The 20,013-nt window shown below is 42.9% G+C and overlaps 2 protein-coding genes, 1 long non-coding RNA gene and 1 pseudogene across 3 annotated transcripts; 1 reads left to right on the forward strand and 3 right to left on the reverse strand.

Annotated features, from left to right (window-relative positions):
- Positions 1-5,885: 5,885 nt before the first annotated feature.
- LOC120666871 (heat shock 70 kDa protein BIP1-like) lies at positions 5,886-6,571 on the reverse strand. Its single transcript, XM_039946856.1, has 2 exons — positions 6,433-6,571; positions 5,886-6,310 (listed from the first exon to the last, which is right to left on the reverse strand). Exons 1-2 carry the CDS (start codon positions 6,569-6,571, stop codon positions 5,886-5,888), a joined length of 564 nt encoding a protein of 187 aa, XP_039802790.1.
- Positions 6,572-8,810: 2,239 nt separating this feature from the next.
- LOC120663342 lies at positions 8,811-9,866 on the reverse strand. Its single transcript, XR_005670482.1, has 2 exons — positions 9,499-9,866; positions 8,811-9,386 (listed from the first exon to the last, which is right to left on the reverse strand). It is a non-coding gene; the product is annotated as an uncharacterized LOC120663342 (long non-coding RNA).
- Positions 9,867-13,538: 3,672 nt separating this feature from the next.
- Positions 13,539-14,582, forward strand: LOC120666876 (aspartyl protease family protein At5g10770-like). Its single transcript, XM_039946862.1, has one exon. It carries the CDS (start codon positions 13,539-13,541, stop codon positions 14,580-14,582), a length of 1,044 nt encoding a protein of 347 aa, XP_039802796.1.
- An 86-nt stretch (positions 14,583-14,668) lies between these two features.
- LOC120663606 lies at positions 14,669-19,763 on the reverse strand (annotated as a pseudogene).
- Positions 19,764-20,013: the final 250 nt, after the last annotated feature.

The following is a 20,013-nucleotide window of genomic DNA, read 5'->3' on the forward strand; positions in this document are numbered from 1 at the left end:
TCGACCGGCTTCGATGCGTTCATGAGTACTAGTCGTCTACTCCCTCCGTCCTAAAATAAATATAATTTTATAACCGAACACGCAAATTAATGCTATGTGCAAATTACCAAATTACTTTTTGTCTTTTGTAAGAAAAATCTAGACTTGTCTTTTGTACAAGAAATTTTCGAAGATTCTTGTCTTTTATGGTTGTTTGGACAAATTTAATGGAACAAATTTTAAACCATAGAATTGTATTTATTTTGGGGTTGGAAAGAGTAGTCCACTACTTGTCCAAAACACTCCAATGCTTCTTTACATGTTTTCCAGCGCTGACCTTTCGCCCGGCCCGGCCCCTTGTCAAGATGAAGAAAGATTTACCAGGAAGGCACTGGAATATAAGTGACAGAGGACTGAAGAAAGAGGTCAAGTGCATGCGTTTAGAACCACTGCTAAAGTAAAGGCGGATACTGTTTATTTAATGAGTACTTACTTGTTTAGTTGTCAGTACTACTTGTGTTGAGCTTCGCACTAAATAGATTCAGAGCGTGTTTAGTTGGTGAAAATTTTTAGGTTTTGATACTGTAGCACTTTCGTTTTTATTTCGTAATTAGTGTCCAATCATGTACTAATTAGACTCAAAAGATTCATCTCATCATTTTCAGCTAAACCGTGCAATTATTTATTTTTTAAAACTATATTTAATACTCCATGCATGTGTTCAAAAATTTGATGTGACGGAGAATTTTAAGGGCTCTTTTGGCATAGCTTTAGCTTCTTCTAAAATGATTTCTAAGCTTCTTTTCTGGTGAAGCTGCTTCTCTAGTGAAGCTGAAGCTGAAGTTGAAGCTATCGAAACCATATATTCCAGCTTCTCCACCATAGTGTAAGCTGATGGGTTACTTCATTGACGAAGCTGATGGAATTTTACCCTTTTGGTATAGCTTTATGTGAAGCTCTTTTTGAAGCTCCTCAAGAAGCTACGCCAAAGGGGCCTTAAAAATTTTTGGCCTCACATATTCCCTCACGACATTTGCAAATTTGCTGCTGGCTTGTGCTTTATTTTATTGTAAATATATATTCCACTTGAACGAAAGTTCTTAGGGTATTTAGTTACGTGCCTTACATGCAGAAGAAACAGGAAGTTGTACATGTACAACGGAGCTTCCTTTGGTTGGCTGCTTCAGACTTGTGTGTAGGTTCTCCCATTTCTCGTTTCTGAATGAACAGAAACACTAGTTCCGGTAGTACGCGATACCTTCGGTCAGGTTGTTGTCTTTTTTTTTAAAAAAAAAATCAGGTTGTTGACATGTTGGCTGGTTGTAGGAGTAGAGAGTACGGAATACTTTCATCAGTCGCCGTGCATCATGTCTGCAATATAGGGTGTGTTTAGTTTAGTTTGTATTTTGTATTTTTATGTTTTTAGAAGAGAATTTTCAATATTTGAAGTATTAAATGTAGACTAATTACAAAACTAATTATAGACCTCGTCTGTAAACTACGAGACGAATCTAATGAGCCTAATTAATCCATCATTAGAGCTTGTTTACTATAGTATTATTGTAGCAATTTAGTGTCTAATCACATCCTAATTAGGCTCATTAGATTCGTCTCGCGATTTACAGTCCATTTGTGTAATGCGATTTATTTTTTGACTACATTTAATACATCATGTAAGCGATTTATAAAAGTTTTGCATTTTGCGTTTTGGAGTTTTGGAATCTAAATAAGACTATAGTGTTCTAGAAAGCTGACCTACTTTGACTCGAGCTGTCGCTTTCTGCGTCACATTCAGCTCCTGTCAGATAGTAGTACGTCCATACCACTCCGGGTCAGATTTGAGCATTCGGTGACACTGATTTCCGGAAACATAAAACAAATGAATGGCAGAAAATTCGGTCATGATTAGTTCCAAAAAAATTTCTACGGTACCCGTCCATTGAATCTTCAATATAAGCATAGAGTATTAAATATAGTTAAAAAATAACTAATTATATAGTTTAATTATTTCATAAGAAATGAATCTTTTAAGCCTAATTAGTCCATAATTAGACATTAATTATCAAATAACAATGAAATGTGTGCTACAGTACCAAAACCCAAACTTTTTCGTGAACTAAACATATCCTAAGGTCTTGTTTAGATGCAAAATTCAAAGTTTTAAAACTATCACATCGAATGTATGAGGCACATGGAGTATTAAATCTAAATGAAATAAAAAATTAATTTCATAGTTTGCTTGTAAATTACTAGACGAATCTAATTAGATCATAATTAAATACTAAATTGCTATAATAAAGCTACAGTAAATATGTGCTAATAGTGGATTAATTGGTCTTAATAAAATTATCCCGTAGTTTACATACGAGTTCTATAATTAGTTTTGTGATTAGTTTATATTTAATACTTTAAATATGAAAAGATTTTTTTCAAAAAATTTACACCAAGCAACTTGCAACTAAACAAGGCCTAAAACAAAACGCTGGCTACAGTACGGTCGCGCATGTCGTTTCTAGAGACATAGCGGTCATTTTTAAATGTGATCTTTTTTATTAATTTGGAAAAAAGAAGGACGCATGGTGGTTACTAGCGTCAGTGCAGGCATGAGATCAGCGAGCCCGGTGGGAGGCAGGATTCGAATAAATAAACTGAATTCCATCTGCGATTTAGACAGAGCAAATATATATACTTACTGCTACCAACCGTGCCTAGTTTCAAAGTTTGGCATGATCGTCAAAAGTTTGGTCTTTAGCAGCCGCTACTTTAAAGAAAGATACAATCGAAGGACCAGTTTTTTTTTTGGAAAGCACCCAGAGTACTGGGAAGTCATGTAAGATTTTAGGCGTCCGCATTGACCGGACTCAATGCAGACGAGGCTGCCCGAGTAGTCTCGAAACGCGCCATACTGAGACACTCACACCACCACACACACTCACACCTACATGCCTCAGCACCACCTGGTGCGACACCCGGGCACGTCCCAGACGTGAATCGAACCCGGGCGGGCGGCTCCACGACGGGAGCGCTTACCATCGCGCTACCAGCGCGTTCGCCGAAGGACCAGCTTTACGCGCAGTATTAGTTAAAGAAGGACTCGACCAGGATTCACAAGACAAATCAAGTCTGAAAATGGGAGCCTTAGCCTTTATGCATGCATGGCCGGCCAAGTTATCATGCTTCCTTTCTCTTTATCTTTTTGAGTTAGCCTGCCTGCCTGCCGCCGCGCTGGAGTTTGTGGAATTTGTGAAAAAGGGTCACCCTGGAAAGGATCTGGAATCTCCGAAATTCAGATTTTCAGACACACTTCGCGTGTGTCACATCATTGGATTAATTATACGAAGCTAGAAACATGCATTCCCTCCTAATGACGTACCACACCGTAGAAAGGAACCATAGAAAGGTGACGTACCACACAGATAGTATGTGCTAGCTGCTAAGCTACGTCATTGCTGACCGAGTACGAGCCTCTCACTGATGAAACATATGACAAAACATGCTCGGTCAAAAAGCTTCATAGTCTGCACTCTGCACACCTGCCTAGAAGCATTGTCCCGAGAATCTTCTAGAAGCCTTTTGTTCGATCAAACGTTGCCATCCATCTCCAAGTGGTTCTAGAACTGCCTTGCAAATATTTAGTGCGGTGGAGGACAGAATAACCGATGTTTGCCCTGACGTCACTGTGCTTTGGTTTTAATTTACAAAACTACACAAGTATGGTAGAATAGAACACGTGGATGGGTGCCTGTGCTTTGGTTTTAATTTACAAGAACACCATCTGCACATTGTAGTCTTTAGTTCAGCCATCATACACAGTTCAGTGCAGGCATGGATATCTTCTTGTAGACTTGTTAAATTTCAGCAAACCCACTGCTTCACTGAAGTATGGTACAATTCCAGAAATAATTGTCACATAGCCATACACATCATTTCTGCACTGACAGGGTACTTGACATTAAATTATCAAATAAGTGTTGCATGATAGACAAAAAAGTTTTGGTGTGGTAAGGGTTTCACAATTTTGCATCACAGAGCTTGTCAATAGCGGATTAGTAATAACATGTTTCTCCAACTGTTGTAGCTCCCTTTCACTTTGATTTTGCTTCAGCGTCTCTATTAATAAGACATTTTGACTAGTGGTATCTATGAAAACACAGACACAGTGTAAAGAATCACAATTAGGATTTGTACGTATAATGAATCTTTACAAAAAAACACCACTAGTTATAAAATTTAGTAAAAGAATATGTATGAACTAATGCTCCAAGAGCAATTGCTTCATCTGGTTGAAACCTTATGTTTGGTTCCTGAGGGACCGAAGCCGGCGACCAGAGGGGGATGAATGAGAGCCGATCAAAATTTCTTCGAAATTCGAACCGTCGGCCTATATCCCGAAAATTACCCAAGCCCTCAAGCGTTCTGACCAGAGTTTGGAATAGCTATGGAAAAGCTAAACCAACACAAAAGACCTCGAACGAGCGAGCGAAACCACGAAGCAAATCGGAAGCGAATCGGGAAAGCTACAGAACTGATCTGCCTGGACCGGTCTGACCGGTTCACTGGACCGGTCTGACCGGTCGCGGCTGTTCAAAAATTAGCAGACCGGTCTGACCGGTCTTGCCTACCAGTCTGACCGGTGGCACCCAGAAAACCCCCGAAAACTTGGATTCAAACGAAGAATCTCAACCAACCGACCACGAAAATCGATGAATCTTGGGGGATAGCTTCGCCCTTACTCCGTGAACATATCCCCAAGAGATCTCGTCCTAAAGATCAAAGAAACTCGAGAATTCGAGGGGAGATCAAGAAGGGTTGGGGTTTTCTCGAAAGCTCAAGAACTTCAATTCTGAAGCACTGGTGATTCCAGAGGGTTTAGCATGAGGCTAGAAACATCAGAATCACTACAAAGAGCTCAAAGAACCGTCTCGATCATGTGCATCAAAATCAAAATGAAAATCCATCACAAAAGAGCACAAGAAGAACGAGATTGGATTGATTCAAAAGCCCAGAGGGCACAAGGAGGATGGTGCCTCCTTTCTCAATCAAATCCAATACAAAGTCTCACAATTCCATAACAAATCTACTCTAAAGAGAAGAACAGAGGGAGGGAGACGCAGGGGCGGCGGCCTGGAGAACAGAGGAGTCCACGAACAAATTACAAAAGCCGCAATTAACCTAACACAAGAGAAGGGGTATTTATACCCGCGGGACCGGTCAGACCGGTACACTTGACCGGTCAGACTGGTTGGTTAGACCGGTCAGACCGGTGCCAGGGACCAGTCAGACCGGTTGGCCTGCAGCACCCCCTGTACACGATCTCATCCGACGGCTAAAGTTCTTTCTTCGAAACGAAGTCTTCTCCGCGATGCCGCCATCTTGATGAAGATCAGGTCCGCGGTTTTGGAGGGTCCGCGAAACCCGGGTAGGCGGCCGGTTTTGAGAAAACCGCCAAAACCTCACGCACGGGAAGATTCCCGCCTCCACGCCATGGTCCTAGACGCCGTTCCCGCCTCGGCCTTCTGACGGCCCTAGACGCCGCCCGACGCCCGTCACCTCCTCGCCCGCAGCGAGGCCCTAGACGCCGTCGACGCCCGTCGCCTCTGTCAGTCCCGAGACCGACGCCCGTGCCTCCACGACTTGACGTCTTCAACCACCGTCCGCCTCCTTGGTTTTGTGGCGCAAACCAAGAAACCCGCCTTCCGTCGCCGCTTGCACCCTCGATCCAGGAGTGGACGCCACAACTGCCGCCCGGTCCGAGCTCCGGTCCTGGCTGCCCTTCACCGCCGTCCACCGCACGGTCCATCGGCCACGGCACCTCCACGGCAGCTCCCCGTCGACACTCGACGCCCGTGTACCTGCAATCCAAAGACCAAGCGTACAATCACACCGCACGGTTGACAATTCACTCATCACAGGCAGGATAGAGTACTCTTGTTCCTCAGTTCCTTGCCCTTAAAGTAATCCTTGATAAGTCTTTGGATCTTTGGGATCTTGGTGCTTCCACCAACAAGGAGAATCTCATCGATATTGTTGTTTCTCCTCCTTCGCTCTGCTTCTAGCATGACTCTCCTTATCAATGCAATAACCCTTTGGAACGTATCGTCGTTCAATTCCTCAAACTCTGACCGTGAGAATGGATGCCAAAAATCGACGCCATCAAAAAGAGATTTAACAGTAACTTCCACATGATCCTGATCGCTCAATGCCTTCTTGGCACGCTCACATGCTTCCCTCAGTTTTCTGAGAGCAACCAAATCCTCACTGATGTCCTTCTCGTGCTTCATCTTCACCAGCTTGGCAAAATAGTCCACGATCCTTTGATCAAAATCATCTCCTCCAAGGAAAGGATCGTCCCGGTATGAAAGGATCCCAGAGAGCCATCCATCATGACCGTGACGACGCTCGCATGCGCCGTGCCGCGGCCAACATGGAGAACTAGAGCATTGATGCCCTTACGCAGCTTCCTGCGGAGGTCGTCAGTGACGGCAACCGCAACGGGCTCGGAGACCATGTCCACTATCTCTAGCCCAGCAATAATGGCAGCATTCTCGGCATCCTGCTTGGACGCCACACTGAAATGCTGTGGAACGGTCATGATGGCGTACTCAACCTGACGCCCGAGGTACTCCTCGGCCTTGACCTTGAGCCATGAGAGAAGAACATGAGAGAACAGAGGATGAGATTGCTGTCAGAGGGGGGATGATAAATAAAGGGGAGCCATTACACATTACTATAGCAGGAAAGGGTGTACTTGCAATTATTTTTTGCCTCCGTTAGATGCCATGTCCACGTCAGAGCCGGCCTGGCGGTCCACGTAGACGGTCAGAGCAGGTCAAGGGCGTTTTGGACCTCAAATGGCTCACTTAAATAGATCCTGGACCTAGAAATGCATTTTCAAAGTTCATGGACCTAAACAGAACAGGAGAACTAGTTTAAGGACCCACAGTGCATTTTACTCTTTTCTAAATTTAGCGACCCAGATGACACACCCTGACTAGTTCAAGGATTTGAATTCCTAGCTAGTTTCGTAAGTTTAGGGACTGGATGACACCCCTTGACAAGTTTGAGGACCGACAGTGTATTCTATTTTTTATTTTTTATACAAGTATAATACTTTAAGATGAAAGTGTTATGTATATTATGGAAATACTATTTATGATGAATAGAGTAACAAATATATGACTAGTATCACTGCCGGAATCCAGCTCTTTGCCGTGTGCCCGGTAGTTTGCCGTGTGCTTCCTATCGGACTCACGGCAAAGATATAACACATGATAAAAATATACTTTTCCGTGTGTTTTTTGGCACACGGCAAAGCTATTTTTTGCTATGTGTTTTATTTTGGTACACGACAAAATAATATTTTTTCTATTCTCATCTCAATTTTTTTTGCAATTTTATCATGTGTTTTGAAGGTAAAAAAACTATTTTGAACACGCTTTGCCGTGTGCCAGGTTGAAGACACACTGCAAACAACTAGGCTTTGCCGTGTGCCGTAGATCTGGCACACGACAAAGTGATATTTAAATTTTGTAAATGATCTCGTGTGGGAAAACGGCAAAAATAAAAGTTGTAGATCTCAAAAAGTTATAAAACTTTGTAGTTGACAACTTTTTTATTTGAATTCGTTTAGGGTCTCAAACAAGTAATTTACACTTAGATTAGTATAATATGTGGGGAAAGAAAATAGAGTATAGACACAAGTGAGTGTGTGGTGCAGTGGTAGAGGAGGTTACATGCGAGGGAGAGGTTCAGGGACCGAATCCCGTCGGTGCGTAGCACGAAAAATACCGCGACTTGCGACTTCGACGAAGCGGGCGGGTGGCTTGGCAGTGGGGTCTTCTCCGAACTAAAATAATTTTTTTGCTACTTTTAAAATCAATTTTCTTATTTTTCTAAAAAATTATTTTCCGAGTGTTTTTTGACATACGGCAAAGACTTTGCCGTGTGCCCGAAAATGGCACACGACAAAAAGTCCCTTTCCTGGCGCCTGTTTGCTATGTGTGCTTGCCGTGTGCAACACACGGCAAAGCCTTTGCCGTGTGCAAAATAGGCTTTGCCGTGTGCACGCGGCACACGCACAAGTATCTCTTTTTAAAAAAAAACATTTTGGAGAATTTTTTGGGCTTAGAGATATATTTTTTGTTTAAAAACTATATCTATTACTTGTTGGATTTGTTTTTGAACTGAAAACATGGTTCGAAACTACTCTTAATTATTACATGGATTCGGATTTCTAGTTCCTAATAAGTTTAGGGACCGGGATGACACACTCTGACAAGTTCAAGGATCCGGGTTCCTCATTTTATAAGTTTAGGAACCATGATGACACACCTTGACAAGTTTGAAGATCGTGTATTTTACTATTTACTTTTTATACAAGTATAATACTTTAAGATGAAAGTGTTATGTATATTATGAAAATACTATTCATGATGAATAGAGTAGCAAATATATGAGGTCCACATGGCTTTTTAAATATGATTAGTCAGTTAAAATAAATAAATATTTGACCAACAACAACAATTGTAAATATATACGCAAGCTTACTTGGTTAAGAACTTGCCATTCTTACGCATATGCACCTGACAACACTAAACAGTTCCTATAAGTGGCAAAATTCTGGTATTCCAAACATGCATGGAAGTAGTTTTTATCATTAAAAATGTTTTAGAGAGGCTTCATAGGTTTCCCATAAGTTCTAAGTTTTCTGTCAAAACAGGTAGCTTTACACCAAAATGATAACATTAAGAATTTTGTAAGCTTCCCTGTCAAACCAGGTAGCTTCTTACGCCAAAATGAAATGTTGGTAACGATCGGAATTCTGGTGCCAGTGAAAGCTAAGCAACATCCCTCGGCACATGGAGATCATCAAGCAGAAGCATGGATGGACGACTATTAGAGTGAATCGGATATCTATCTTAGAGTTTATGAGGCTGTTGTTGTTGGTCAGGTACCAAAAATAACAAGCCCGTAGTTCTATATATGGATACATCACACAACCCAAGACAACTACAGTAACTTGGCGAACAAGATGAGCTGCAAGTAGTAACTAGATGCCAAATCAGTCGCGTGAATCTCATGCAAATGATTTAGCCCCTTTCATGTTGATGAAAGCCTCTTCTCCTTTCGCTAATTTGCTGATGAAGGGCCAACAGATCGCCGTTGCCCAGATCGGGGTTCACTTACATTATTTTCTGCTGCCTTGGACGACCTCCGAAAATACCAGAAGCAGATAACCCATATGACAATGAATACTACAACAGCTACCCAGATGACCTTGGTAGTGACGTGTGTTTGTCCTATTCCACTAACATGTTCTTGTCCCTCGTTGACAGTGCTGTGTGCTTTTACCGCTGGAGTATCCTCATACTCTATGCCGAGTGAGGAAATGGTTCCTTGCCCACATTCTGGTTTAAAAAAGATACAAACATCATTATTATTCAGAAGATCAAACTACTGCTAATGATAATTAACAGTCAATATCTCAAGCTTAATAAACACCAAAGTAGACATACGTACCGTCAGAACATGTTTTGATTGGAAATGACCACTCGGTGACGACGTGTTTGTCCTCTCCATTGCACATAACATAACTTGTAGCCAGTTTAATAGGTGCCCCCTCTTTCTTTGAGATAGCGGCAAAGGCAACATGCTCCACTCACATCGCTACTTGGAACTTGATCAATAGCATATAATAATGCATTGCAGCATGTATGTGAGGATGGCCTCCATACACCATCTGGCCGCACGCATGATAGGGTAGCTATGCTCGTCAAGTCATAACGACATTTACCCTCTTCTGATGCTCGAGTATACTTAGCCGAACAAGCATGAGATGGTGCATGACAGGAGGACTGTGAGCAGGACCACCCACAACCAGCATGGCATATGGACTGGCAATCAGAATAAAATACATACTAATTAGAAAGAACGTATAAAATTGCCTCTCAAGCTAATTTTTACCAATAACCTAGAATTAATTATGAGCAGAAACAAATTTATAGGTATCAGATAAATAGATGGCAATAATATGAAGATTTATGGTTGAGTTTGCTTCTACTGATTTCTGATGACTATGTTATTTAAATAAAAATTGTAATATCATAGCTGTAGATCTTGTTCATCAGTAACTTCACTCCTGTGAAAAGGGCTAACCAATTCGCCAATCTTTGAAGTATGTGATTGTATGGAGAAATATGATCCCCTTGATGAAGATTTATTCCAAAACGTAGTAGCATTCCAAAACTTAATAAGCCTGGTGACGGACTGACGATTTAGTCTGCCACTCTGCCTCCGTGCATATGGTTGAGTGTGGTCGTGCGCGCGTGGCGGTGTTGCTTGATGAAATGCTTAGAAGGGGGCATTCGCCGAGAATGGGCTGGTGGAGGACAGCACCTCGAATGAATGAGCATAGGTGATGCTGTGTTTGCCTGGGTGCGTGCCAATGTTGCCGAGGGTGCGCGGGGTGTGGCTGCGGCGGCGACGTCGCTCGCGTCGAGCGCGTGCGGGCGGCAGGTGCATGCGCTGGCCGTGGCGAGCGCGCTCCCGCCGTGCCCGGTGGAGGAGGTTCGCGGCGAGGCGCCGTGCAGCATGCGCGAGCAGGCCGTCACTGCCCCACGGCGAATAGGCGGAGAGCCCGGGACCCCTGCGTCGTGGCCATGGCACGGCCACGCGTAGTGAGTAGGCGGCCGTATGCGCGGCGGCGTTTGACCGTGTTAGTGTGATGGCGCGCGACGAGGCGAGCGCGGCCACCGCGTTCGTCCAGCGGCGGGCATCAGCTCAGAGCGGCCGTGCGGCTGTGACACTGCTAGGAATCGGCAGCGGCTCGATGGCCGGACAGATTCTCCTTCCAAGAGGATTAGGGAGATGGCGTGGTGACTCACGTCCACTACTAGAAATCCGGTACTAATATCAATTTAGTACCGGTTGTTTTAAATTCGGTACTAATATCAATTTAGTATCGATTCTACAGCATAGTGCCTCCGAAGTCATTTAGTACCGATTTTTAACACCACCCGGTACTAAATGTCATCATTTAGTACCGTTTGGTGTTATGATCCGGTACTAAATAGCTCCCGGGCCCTAACTATTTAATACCGGGCCATAACACCACCCGGTATTAAATGATGGTCATGATCCGGTACTAAATGGTCCATCCTGGTTACTTCAAAAAAATAACATCTTCAATGCACTCATATATATTGTGTGGGTGAGATGATAGAAAATATTATACGCGAGGCCACATATCATAAATTCGAACCCCGACACACGTGCATTTATTTTTCCAAAGAGTGCTCGGTGAAGCGGCGGCGTGCTCCCATCTCGTTTCCTCGCAGTTCGGCTCGACGTGGTCGAGGTAGACAACGAAGGCGACGTAGAGGCGGTCGCCCTCAAGGAATCATCGATGCAATCCCACCCCGGCTCGCCGTCGCCTCCGCGTATGTCTTGCGCTTGAGAGGAAAAGCTACAGGAGAGACGGGAGCGGCGGCCAGGGCTGCGTCTGCGTGGAGGAGAAGAAAGAAACAGAGTGAAGCGGGCTGAGCGGGCTGGTGGGCTCGCTGAGGCTGGGGTAGCGGGCTGGCTTAGGCCCACGTTAGGCAGGCCGGGTTAGTTACGTTAGTTGGGTTGCAGCCGATTAGCGCCCTGTTCGGTTCGCCATAAGTGGCCGGGCTTAAGCCGGCTGAGGCCACTGGCGCTAAGTCACAAGCAGAGCGGTTCTGGCTCGGCTGGAGCAGCTCTGCTCCCGGAAATCCTATATATCTTCCGCAAGAAATTATTCTACTCATCTTCTACTGTTTGAGATCCGTGCAGAATATGATGAACGGATCAGATCAAAAACTGATGGAAGAGGGCTAGTTGAGCGCACGTGGTTGCATCAGAAAAAGCGGAACACATGGTGGCGCATGGCTGGCTGTAGTAGGTTAGTGGTTGACGAACTTTCTTTTGACTTCAAAATTTCAGATTCATTTTTTCTTCAAACCATAAATACGTTTCAAATTCTGTTTGAACCATGATGTTTGTTAGAATTTATACAACAAATCAAGATCCATTATGAATATATTTAAATGTTTTAAATACTTTTCAAAAATTAACATTCAAAATGTATTATTTCAACAAATTGTGTTTATGTGTTCAACATTCTTGACATACTGCATCAACATTTCACATAAAATGTTGAATTAGTATATTTAAAATGTTGAACTAAGTCTACCTAGATGTTGAATTAAGTATTTTTAAATGTTGACTATATTACTTTAATATTTTAAACAAACTGATCGTAAAATCTTTAGCAAAATAACACATTACAATCACATATTCAAAGAAATAACAAAAAAACAAGCATAATATACTTTCATTACTTTGCCGCTGCTACTATTGCTATTGTATGTCCTGCTAGGTCTGTGGTAGCTGCTTCTGGTTTCCACTTCCATACGTAAAGAAAAATAGCAGGCTGGCAACGTGTCTTCCTCACTTAAAGGAAAAATAGCGGGCCGGCAACGATGTAGTGGGCCGTAAACAGGCCGTGCGACATATACCTTATGCATCTTCCGGAATATAGATAGGTGCCCCCCTTTGCTCCAGCCACTTATGCTGGGTAGTGTTAGGCTTATGCTTATTTAAGTTAGATTTTAGATTTACGATTATTTGAAAGCATGTCTGGACACTGGACAAGAGCATATTTAAAGAAATCCATATAAATTTGATGAAATTGGAATCACTCGTGCATAACTTCATTCTTCGTTTCTAAATGCAATAATTACTAATTTATCATTGGGCATGCTTTATTTAATTTAAGGATTTCATTACATGTTCGATTTAATACACTAAAAAATATTTGCAATCCAGTATCTTTGGTACAATTAAAATTTCACAAAATGTAGACCTCCTTATTACCATATGAAATGCATGAAGATACTGTGAGTAACAATAAAGCTAGGGTTAGGTGGTGAGACCGTTTTGCATGCGAGTGTGTCCATGTCTCCAAATTATATCAGAGTTTAAATAAATACTACTTCTTAGTTGAATGGCAGAGCTCTTGCCACCTTCATTCAAAATATATATAAACACTGGAGGGTTCGCTTCTTGACATACTGCACATACTACAGAACTGACACGCAGATATTGTTTTGTTCGTAAATGGAATTAATACAGGGTGTTATGGTGTTTCTTGCTCTAAGCTACTACATGGTCGGACCGTGCAACTGCAGTGCAGTGTGCTCTCCGGCGACGTACGGTAATAATCTTCGCTCATCTGCACTGGATGTACACGATCCTTTTGTTTTTACTATTTTTTACTAATTATATATAACTTTGTAATTAGTTATTTTAAACCCTCCCACTAGCTAGTCAAGAATATTTCCTTTGTGTATTTGATGCTGTGTTAATTTGTCCGATCTCCATGGATAGCAGAGCTTCGCCTGAGCAAAGCTGGCGCCTTCCACTTCCCTGTGTTCCATCGGGAGCACCCCTGCCTAGACCCATCGCCGGTTCATCCATCAAGCGTATCAGACGCAGGCACCGTCATTGGGACCGACAAGATCCACCAAGGCAAATACTTCATGGCCATCAATCTGGGCACACCTGCCGTCTTCAACCTCGTCACCATCGACACCGGCTCCACCCTCTCCTGGGTCAGCTGCGAGAGGTGTCAGATAAAATGCCACAAGCAAGCAAACGAAGCTGGCCCAAAGTTCAACCCTCACAGCTCCACTACATACCGGCAGATCGGCTGCTCCAACGAGGATTGCATCGACATCCACCAAGACAACGGCATCCCCTACGGCTGCATCGACGCGACTGACACCTGCCTCTACAGCGTACGCTACGGGTCGCAGTACTCGGTGGGGAAGCTCGGGAGAGACAGGCTCGCTCTAGGCGACATCACCGTCGTTGATGACTTCCTCTTTGGCTGCAGCAAGGACGACATTTTCTACGGCTTCGAGGCAGGCGTCATCGGTTTCGGCAACAAGAGCTACTCCTTCTTCAACCAGATGGCCCGGCAGACGAGCTACAACGCCTTCGCCTACTGCTTTCCTAGTGACCACCAAGCCGAGGGGTTTCTCATCATTGGACCATACCCACAGAGGCTGGAGCTCGTCACCCCATTGATCAGGGGATACGGGCTCAGATCGTACGTCTACTCCCTTCTTCTACTGGACATGACGGTCGACGGGAAGCGGCTCGAGGTCGATCCATCCATCGACACACGCCAGATCATGATTGTTGATTCTGGCACCGATGACACCTTCGTCTCGTCCCCAACTTTTTATGCTCTAGCCGAGGCGGTGACATCGGCGATGCGAGATAAGGGGTATTACCGTGAATACGGTAGTGAGAAGGTCTGCTTCAGGCCTGCCGGCGGTGAGCCGGTGAACTGGAGAGGCTTGCCGGCGATGGAGATGCAGTTCCTGAGGGCGACCGTGAAACTGCCGTCGGAAAATGTGTTCCATCAACAGTCTGTTGATCGGATTTGCTTGGCGTTCCAGCCTGATACCTCTGGGGTGCGAGATGTTCGGATTCTTGGGAACAAGGCACTGAGATCGTTCAGGGTTGTGTATGATCTGCAGAAGATGACCTTTGGTTTGCAGGCACGTGCTTGTTGAGCACTGCATGTTACAATTGCCATCACTGTCGATGGTGAAAATAATGTTTTTTACGGTCATGGTGAAAAATAATGTTGAACAATGAGTTGAACAATGATGTGTTTATCCTTTTTTTTTTCTAGAGAAAGAGCATAAGCTACTCCAAATCATCGAGTGTGGCAACATGAGAGCACAATGAAAGTGTCTCAGTGAGGAATATAAACACCATGAAATAACTAGAACAACTACCATAGCAAAAGGTACTGTATTTGATATGGCAATATAGAACAGCAATCGTTCTATATTGATAGGCAGAGTAAATGTATCCAGGTGCAATTCTAACTGCAGAATACCCGAAAGCACTTCATCCCCATTTCTGAGTGCTGACTCCGAGCCAAATCCCTGGGATGGAATCGTTCATGCAGGTAAGCAGGTAGGTATACGACAGACACTGCCAGTAAGAGTCGCGAATCAACATCGATCTCAATGTCGGCGGAAACCACGCATCGTCGCATCCACTTGCCGCTGCCTCAGGTTGCCATACTTCCTCCTGCGCCTTCCAGTATCGGCAGCACCCTGAATGACATAGTTGCAAAAGCTTTTTGACTCAACAAACAGATGTATGCCCCCAAGCAACTATTAGGGTCTGCACCAGAGGCGCCTTTTACCTGCTCCTCAGCCTTAATTGACTCCATGAGTTCGTGTTCGTCCATGTTGGGAGTCTTTTCCTTGCATGGCACCCCATCATATTCTGCATTCGGGCACGCATTTGGAAGAGCTGCGCAACCAATTGGCTCACCTAATTGGGAAGGAACAGTTAATTAGATCCATCCGTGGTTAGTTTGGTTCATACAGGAACATACAGGAGAAAATGATTATACGATAAGAACTGAACCTGCTGTTCAGTCTTTCCAGAGTCCTTGGCCTCTCTTCTCCTTCTCACGTGATTCAGCCAGTAATTCTGGTCTTTCCCTTTGCTCTGCACAAGTAAATGAATATGTAACTGGGCCACTAAGTATCTATTCGGGACAAGGGATTTATCATCATCACGCTATAAACCATTATGACTGACTATTGACAGAGACTATTTAATTAGTGAACTTGGATTTTTGCCTGACGAAATTACATGTGAAGGTGTGCCATGTGTGCAGTGATCGCTGTGCTTAAGCAATGCAATTTTTGAGTGTTTAGACAAATAAAAGAAATTTGTCAAAAACGTGCTGAAAATTTTAAGAACAATCAGATATTTATGTAAAAACAGAGGAATCTCAAATTTAGGCAACCTATGCCTGCCTTGTGGATGTGAGAACACTAACCAAATAGCTGATTGCACGTGCAAACTGAATTAGATATTCACAACTTTTTTTAATCAAACACAGATATCACATTACCACACACTTACCCAAGCATGGACGGCCTATTCAAAATGTGGCAATCAATACGAAATAATTTTCAGGTACATGCCCCCATTTTTCTCATTGCACAGCTTAGAACAGTAATTTAGAAAATAAGAAAGTTAGGAAGCATAGTAGTAGAATTTCAGGAGGTGCATGCAAAAAGATATATTTATGATGTGTGTTATGATTAGACAACATTCCAGGAGTCATCACATTGATCATTGACTCCACAAACTTGAGATTCTTCTCAGCTTCACGAATTTGTGCTGGGGTAACCTATTCAAACGAGGTAAGAGCAGCTTCTTGAAAAGTTCAAGTAAATCTTCGAATATATGTACCTTGTTCATTTGTCAAGATGCAATTACAATATATGCTAATAAATGGGCTCCATAAGTTCATAATTGCACCTTGTTCATGCCTGGAATCATGCCAAATTAACGACTGAACAACCTATTTTTGCGATCATTTGTGTTTGCTTCAGAAAGTCATTGAAGTTAAATTTTGCACTCAAGATCTTCTTCTGTAATTCCTCTGCATCTTCTTGTCGCATCTATTTGTACAAACAGGTTACGCCATATAATATCAAAAACATAGTCTAATGAAGACAAGAGAAAAGGATCATTTCAAAGGGGGGCACTTACCACTTGTGCTTTTTCAACAAATGAGAGTACATCTCCCATTCCAGGATACGCTGTGCCATACGATCTGGATAGAAAGGCTCAAGATCTTCAACGCGTTCTCCTTGCCCTACGAACTTGATGGGCTTTCCTGACACCTGCAAATTTGTAGGTTGTTCATACACTAGAAAGGAAGGAAGCAAGAAACAGCTAATGAATGTAAGCTTTATGATTTGAGTATTTGACCCTTTCATGTATAATGGATCATCGTATCTTTTCCTTTGTGTATACCATAGGCAAGTAAAAACATAAAAGATAAAGATTAAGTCCAAGGAAGTGATGGTATATCTTCCATTAATGGGTCCTATCAAATGTGTGGTGTTATAATGAATTAGTAGCTTCTTTATGAACCTATAAAATAAAAAGATACGTAAGAGTTTTGTTAGTCAAGAGACCTCTTTAACACTTAGTGCCGCTCCACCTCTGGAGTCACCATCCAGTTTTGTCAGTATAGCACCAGTTATACCAATCTCGTCATTGAAGGAGCTGACCAATCCTAACCACACAGGAAAAAAAATAAGGGAAGTACAGTGCCACTCTAAAAAAAGGATGGATAATTTATGATTTGTGTCATATAATGTCATCTCCTGCTATTTATGGGGAGCACCTTTGAAAGAACTAAGAAATTGTAGAAAGCTGGACATATGAAAAATGCCAGAACTCCAAATCCAAATAGGCAAATTCATGGCATACGAACATAAGCTATGAGATAGTCAGGTTTCAAAATGTGAAATTCTTTTTTTACTAAATTTCTTGAAGGGCATCAGGTAAATTACAAACAGACAAAGTATTTCATAGAATAAACAAGACGCATCTACATACCTGCAGCTTCTTGGCCAGTCATGGCATCAACCACAAGCGGAACTTCTGTAGGATTCGCAGCCTTTTTTACTTCTTTCAACTCATTCGTCATTGCTTTGTCTACCTAAGATACAAAAGATTAATCATCTGGCATCAGTGGTGATGGTCAAACTTAATGCAAGTGGCATGAAGGATTATGCAAGTTTGAAACAAGCATTGAACATTGTACACATCTTTCGAAGTCTCGAACATTTCAAGTCATTTGTTGTTCTGTTACAAACTAACTTACTGATAAGAAAAGAAGTACAACATGATTATGACCTGGTGCCAATGCCTTACAAAGATGCCATCTAAATTTTACAATAACAGCTACAAATCAAAGGAACAAATATAGAAGCAACAAACATGAATGTGACCTGCAGTCTTCCAGCAGTATCCACTATAATAACATCCTTCTTCTGGCTTTTTGCTTCCTTCAAACCATTTTTGGCTATTTGAGAAGGCTTAGCATCAGTTCCCTCTGAGTAAACTGGTACACCAACCTATCATAGTTCAAATGTTTTCTGCTGAAGAATAAGATATACCAGAACATTCAAGCAAGTATAATTTAAACTTCCAAACAAGATAGAACATGCATTAATGGTAAGTTCTATATATTCTAGAAAATCTAAAAGAGACACAAATATTAACTTTTTACCAAGAATATTGAGTTGATCAATGGCAGCAGGCCTGTAAACATCTGCAGCAACCAGCATACAACTCTTCCCCTGTAACCTAAGTCTGGTCTATGAGCACCTAAAGTCTATGGTCATATATATTAGGAACTTCTTAAGTACAAGCTTAAGGAAAGCACCATTTTTTTAGACACAAGGCAAGCTTTGCACAAACAGTAGTCTTCCCGACACCTTTGCAGACCTGCCAACAAGATAACGGTTGGGCCAGACTTTGCAAATACCAAATCTGATACCTCACCGCCCATCAGTTGTACAAGTTGGTCATTAACAACCTGTACCAATGAGTTAAGTTAGTCCTCAAGTGTTAAAAGCACATCAAACAGTATGGGAACATCGCTGTCATCGCATTTGTTAAAATTAAATTAAATACTGAATGTCCTAGTTGAGGCTGCTTCCATGCACAATTGCATTGTCTAGAGTAATTATCTGCCTCTCCTAGAAAGATGAAATGAGGACTTTTCGACTAAAAAAATAAGCAAGTCCAAATCAAACAACCAAAATTATCTCTAAGAAACTTAAGTAGAAGCATCCTTCATACAATCACATGAACTTATAACATGGGTATACCTTCACCAGCTGTTGATCAGGACTGACACCTCGGATAACATCAGTCCCTACAGCCTTCACACTTATAGATTCAATAAATCTCCTCACTACCGGCAAGCTTACCTGAAAGGTAGGTTCCACGTTAGATGATTAAGGGGAAAAAAACAAAAAAAAGGAATACAAAATAAAAGTCATGCTGAACTAGGGACGAAACATACATCCACCTCCAAAAGCGCTCTTCTAATATCCCGCATTGGCTCGGCGATGTTTTACTTTGTCAATACATCTTGAACCAGAAAAGGCATTTTGTTAAGTAAAAGTTGAGCAGAATTTTATAAGTGTGCAGATATAATTCAATAACTGTAACATGTTATCGAAGAGAATATCAGCTGCTCACAGTCTCATGACAGAATAATTCACAAGTTCTGCCAACAACTAAGACGGGAAAGTACCCAACATTGCAGCATATTCAGGATGTGCAAGTACGGCATTTTACTAGCTAGGTGCCCACAATTATCATGCACCAAAATATTTTTGTTCACTGCATTCTATACACATTATTACTGGGTACGCCTATTCTACATATTACTAGTGCTGAAAGAGAATCCACGGAAGTATAAACGTTGAAAGCAATTGTGAAGCTCACCGACTCCCCGCAGCTTATTCCAAGCAGACTCGAGGCCGGTAGTGAGCTGCCCAAACATCTCCGCCCGGACCACCAGCCCGCCGGCCCTCCTCCATCCCTGATCGCGCACAGAAACAAACAGGTTAAATCAATTGAAACCAAAACACGAACCTCTCGCTAGCGGACCTGGAAGGCTGAAGAGAGAGCGCGAAGTGCTGGGTTTAGGGACCGCGCGGAGGTGGAGTGAGGAGGTCGTGGGGAAGCGGCGGAGGTGGAGGGAGGCGACGGCTGACTTCTCCGGCGAGTGTCGGGCGGCGGCGGGGGACGAAGAGAGCGCGAGTGTGCTGGTGGCCTCCATTGGAGAGGCCTGATGAGGAGAGGAGCGCAGTGTTGTGTTCTGTTCGGCGGATAAGAAGAGGCAAGAGAAGTTGCCTGGTTTGGGCGGGCCTCTCTGCCTTTGTGGGCTGGTAACGATTGCAGAAGAAGGCCCAATATCCGGGGCTGCAATGCTAGGCCTGAATTCATTGCTCTTCTGGTGGGCTGACAGGTTGGGGGCCATGATACCGAACGGGCTCCATTTTGAACCCAAGGAACAAGTTCTTTCTCGCCTCTTATATTTTGAAACAAAATGCAAGATGGATATGGGATGGATTTAATCCTGAACAGAATACC

This window comes from Panicum virgatum, chromosome 3N (genome assembly GCF_016808335.1).
Source record: "Panicum virgatum strain AP13 chromosome 3N, P.virgatum_v5, whole genome shotgun sequence".
Classification (NCBI taxonomy): Eukaryota; Viridiplantae; Streptophyta; class Magnoliopsida; order Poales; family Poaceae; genus Panicum; species Panicum virgatum.